General features: G+C 50.3%; 1 protein-coding gene across 1 annotated transcript; it reads left to right on the top strand.

Moving 5' to 3' along the window:
* The first annotated feature begins 1,607 nt into the window (after positions 1 to 1,607).
* On the top strand, positions 1,608 to 3,323 carry LOC117860059 (alpha-amylase isozyme 3D). Its single transcript, XM_034743266.2, has 3 exons — positions 1,608 to 1,767; positions 1,868 to 2,806; positions 2,891 to 3,323. Exons 1-3 carry the CDS (start codon positions 1,690 to 1,692, stop codon positions 3,170 to 3,172), a joined length of 1,299 nt encoding a protein of 432 aa, XP_034599157.1. The 5' UTR covers positions 1,608 to 1,689; the 3' UTR covers positions 3,173 to 3,323.
* Positions 3,324 to 3,619: the final 296 nt, after the last annotated feature.

The following is a 3,619-nucleotide window of genomic DNA, read 5'->3' on the forward strand; positions in this document are numbered from 1 at the left end:
TATTTATTATTATATTTTTTGTATAGATTGATTTAAATTAATTCAATTAATTTTTTCTATCATTAAACCTTGAGGGTGAGAGAATGACTTTTAAGGCCTCTGATTGAATTTTTAAAATTTAGCTACTAACTAATTTATGATCAGCATGGTTAAGGAATTTGCTTCAGATACCTATGGTAATCGAAAAGCCATTTTTTATTCTTATTCCAAATTTAGTTATTTGTTCGTTGTATTTGGTATTGATTGTTTATTTACTTATTTTTCGTTATTCTTATTCCATATTATTTATTTATTGGATCTAGCACAGATTCTTTATTTAGTTGTTTTGCTTCTTTTTTAATTTTAATATTATATATTTATTAGTCGCATTTGATATGGATACTAAGGATTTCATACAGGCTATCCTCGACAAAGAACCCAAGGAAAATTGTTTTTCCAATCTATAAGAGTGAAAAGATTCAGCAAACTCTCTGACCGGTAGGTATGGCTGGTCATTGTGCATCCATTGGGTACATAATCCATTGGTCATAAAATTTAACGTTGTATAGTTATATTTTTTCTGATTAACTTGGTAATTTATATATCTTCCCGATGAATAATGTTTTGGTACTAAATAATAGATTGATGCTCCCCATGATTAGTCCAAAACAATTAAACAAAAAAATAGCAAGCAACTTTCCTGCCAGTACCAAAACACAGAGTAATACCAGTGAAGTCCAATTTCGTAGAGCATGGGGTGACTTTGGTCAAGCTAGGCACATCCAGTAGGCATCCATACGAATTACGCTGGAGCTCTTTCTTTTGGATTGCTTCATTGGCCAAGCAAACTCCGCCGGCTCCATTGATTGGAGCATTATCCAGTTCTCTCCTTTCGAGCTCCGCAATTTCAAATCAAGGGCTCAATCGATCGATAGATCACTCTGCGGTTTCAGTTCAATTTCGTCAGATACGTTGACGGACATAGAGCCTGCGATGACTTTGGTCAAGCCAGCTACATCCAGCTGCACGTACGTATCCATTATGCATGGATTACGCTGGAGCTCTTTCACCTGGATCTGGATTGCTTCGTTGGCTAAGCAAACGCCGTCGGCTACATTGATTGGAGCATTATCCAGTTCTCTCCTTTCGAGGTTCGCATCAGAGGCTTGATCAATCACTTTGCGATTTCAGTTGCAGGATGTGGAATTGTGGATAGAGTTGCCATGTCAAGAATTTAAGGAGGCTAAAGCCGGCGGCAGCGTCCAGACGTACGTCCAGTCAGAGCTACCGGGGCCTAGCCGGCTAGCCGGGCGTCGTGGCGCCCGCGCGGCCGGTCAGGCCACCGGTTGCGACTGCACGCGGAGCTCGAACGGCGAGCTCCTCCGCGGCTCCGCCTTGCCTGGAGTGGGAGCAACGGCCGCCAGCCCAACCGGCCGGCGCAGTCTTCGTCGTCAACAGCACCACGCCGCCGCATCGCAGCGTCCGTTGGGCTGCTCCGGCCCTCTTTCTTTCCACGCGAAACCTACGTGGCCCTTCTATCCATATCCACATCACATTAACGTGGGGCCTGTCTTGAACATTCCCTGCCTCGACCACCGTGCCGGCAAGGCGGCAACGGCTCTATATATAGGGCGCCCGGCGAGGCCAGTCGGCACAACCACACACCCTCCGATCACAGATCAGTGAAGCACTCGCGGACACAGATCACAGATGAAGCATTCGAGCAGCTTGGGTTTCCTCTTCCTCCTGGCGCTCTGCAGCCTGGTCCAGGCACAGGTCCTCTTCCAGGTACGCTACCTGTAGACTTGCATCTTCCATGTCTCGTACGAACAAGTACTTTATTGTCTGAGCTGAAATGTTGTCAACATATCACCATCTGTTCGAGCAGGGGTTTAACTGGGAGTCGTGCAAGAAGCAGGGCAGCTGGTACAACAGCCTCAATGCCCAGGTCGACGACATCGCCAAGGCCGGCGTCACGCACGTCTGGTTGCCTCCACCCTCGCACTCCGTCTCACCCCAAGGTTACATGCCTGGGCGCCTCTACGACCTGGACGCGTCCAAGTACGGCACGGCCGTGGAGCTCAAGTCCCTGATCGCGGCGTTCCACCGCAGGGGCATCCAGTGCGTGGCGGACATTGTCATCAACCACCGGTGCGCGGACAAGAAGGACGCGCGCGGCGTCTACTGCATCTTCGAGGGCGGGACGCCCGACGACCGCCTCGACTGGGGCCCCGGCTTGATATGCAGCGACGACACGCAGTACTCGGACGGCACGGGCCACCGCGACACCGGCGACGGGTTCGCGGCGGCACCCGACATCGACCACCTCAACGCGCGTGTCCAAAGAGAGCTCATCGACTGGCTCAACTGGCTCAAGTCCGACGTCGGTTACGACGGCTGGCGCCTCGACTTTGCAAAGGGCTACTCCCCAGCCATCACTAAGATGTACGTGGAGAACTCAAAGCCGAGCTTCGTCGTGGCCGAGATATGGAACTCCCTGAGCTACAACGGTGACGGAAAGCCGTCGCCCAACCAGGACCAGTGCCGGCAGGAGCTGGTGGACTGGGTGCAGGCGGTTGGCGAGCCGGCGATGGCGTTCGACTTCACCACCAAGGGGTTGCTGCAGGCGGCCGTGCAGGGCGAGCTATGGCGGCTGCGCGACAGCTCCGGCAAGGCGGCTGGCTTGATTGGGTGGACGCCGGAAAAGGCGGTCACGTTCATTGACAACCACGACACCGGGTCGACACAGAAGATGTGGCCGTTCCCATCCGACAAGGTCATGCAGGGCTACGCCTACATCCTCACCCATCCAGGAGTCCCCTGCATCGTAAGCCCTTGTTTCACCAGAATCTTCAAGTTACAGCCATATTTCAGATTTGTCCTAATCCATGTACTTGTGTATATCATCCAGTTCTACGACCACATGTTCGACTTGAACCTGAAGCAGGAGATATCGACGCTAGCAGCGATCAGAGCCCGCAACGGCATCCATGCCGGGAGCAAGCTTCGAATTCTCCTGGCCGACGCCGACGCGTACGTGGCCATCGTCGACGAGAAGGTCATGGTGAAGATCGGGACGAGGTACGACGTGGGCAACCTGATCCCGTCGGACTTCCACCCCGCTGCGCACGGCAAGGACTACTGCGTCTGGGAGAAGGGGAGCCTCCGCGTCCCGGCAGGCCGGCACCTTTAGCACTTCAAGAACTGTGATGCAACACTGAATAGTCCACAATCTTTTTCGATAACGAGCATTTCCTGAATCTTACTCTTGTATTTCAATTTCAATTTTGACATGTAAACACTGTCATGATAAACACATAAATAAACAAGCTTGATCTCCTAAACCTATATGTGCCTCTCAATTTTTGAAACGAACCAGCAGGAGAGCTGCTGCTATATTAAAAGAGAGGAAAAGCCCGATAGGCCGATAGGTGCCTCTCAATTTAGAATGATAGGGATTTGTGTAGGACAAATAATTGATGGTTACTAGGACATCATACATGAGTAAACAAAGGCGACCGCTGAACTTTGAAACTACAAAATATCCAGGCCCACGTGTGATACCCATTTTGGATTCAGCATCAAAATGCTAAAAGTTCAGTGATGGTCTTCTCATTGCCACCTAGTATTTTGGATTCAG

Source organism: Setaria viridis, chromosome 6 (genome assembly GCF_005286985.2).
Source record: "Setaria viridis chromosome 6, Setaria_viridis_v4.0, whole genome shotgun sequence".
Taxonomy (NCBI): Eukaryota; Viridiplantae; Streptophyta; class Magnoliopsida; order Poales; family Poaceae; genus Setaria; species Setaria viridis.

Coding starts and splice junctions, on each gene's coding strand:
- LOC117860059 (XM_034743266.2), top strand. CDS start 1,690: ATGAAGCATTCGAGCAGCTTGGGTTTCCTCTTCCTCCTGGCGCTCTGC. Junction 1,768..1,867: donor AGGCACAGGTCCTCTTCCAG/GTACGCTACCTG, acceptor CTGTTCGAGCAG/GGGTTTAACTGGGAGTCGTG. Junction 2,807..2,890: donor ATCCAGGAGTCCCCTGCATC/GTAAGCCCTTGT, acceptor TATATCATCCAG/TTCTACGACCACATGTTCGA.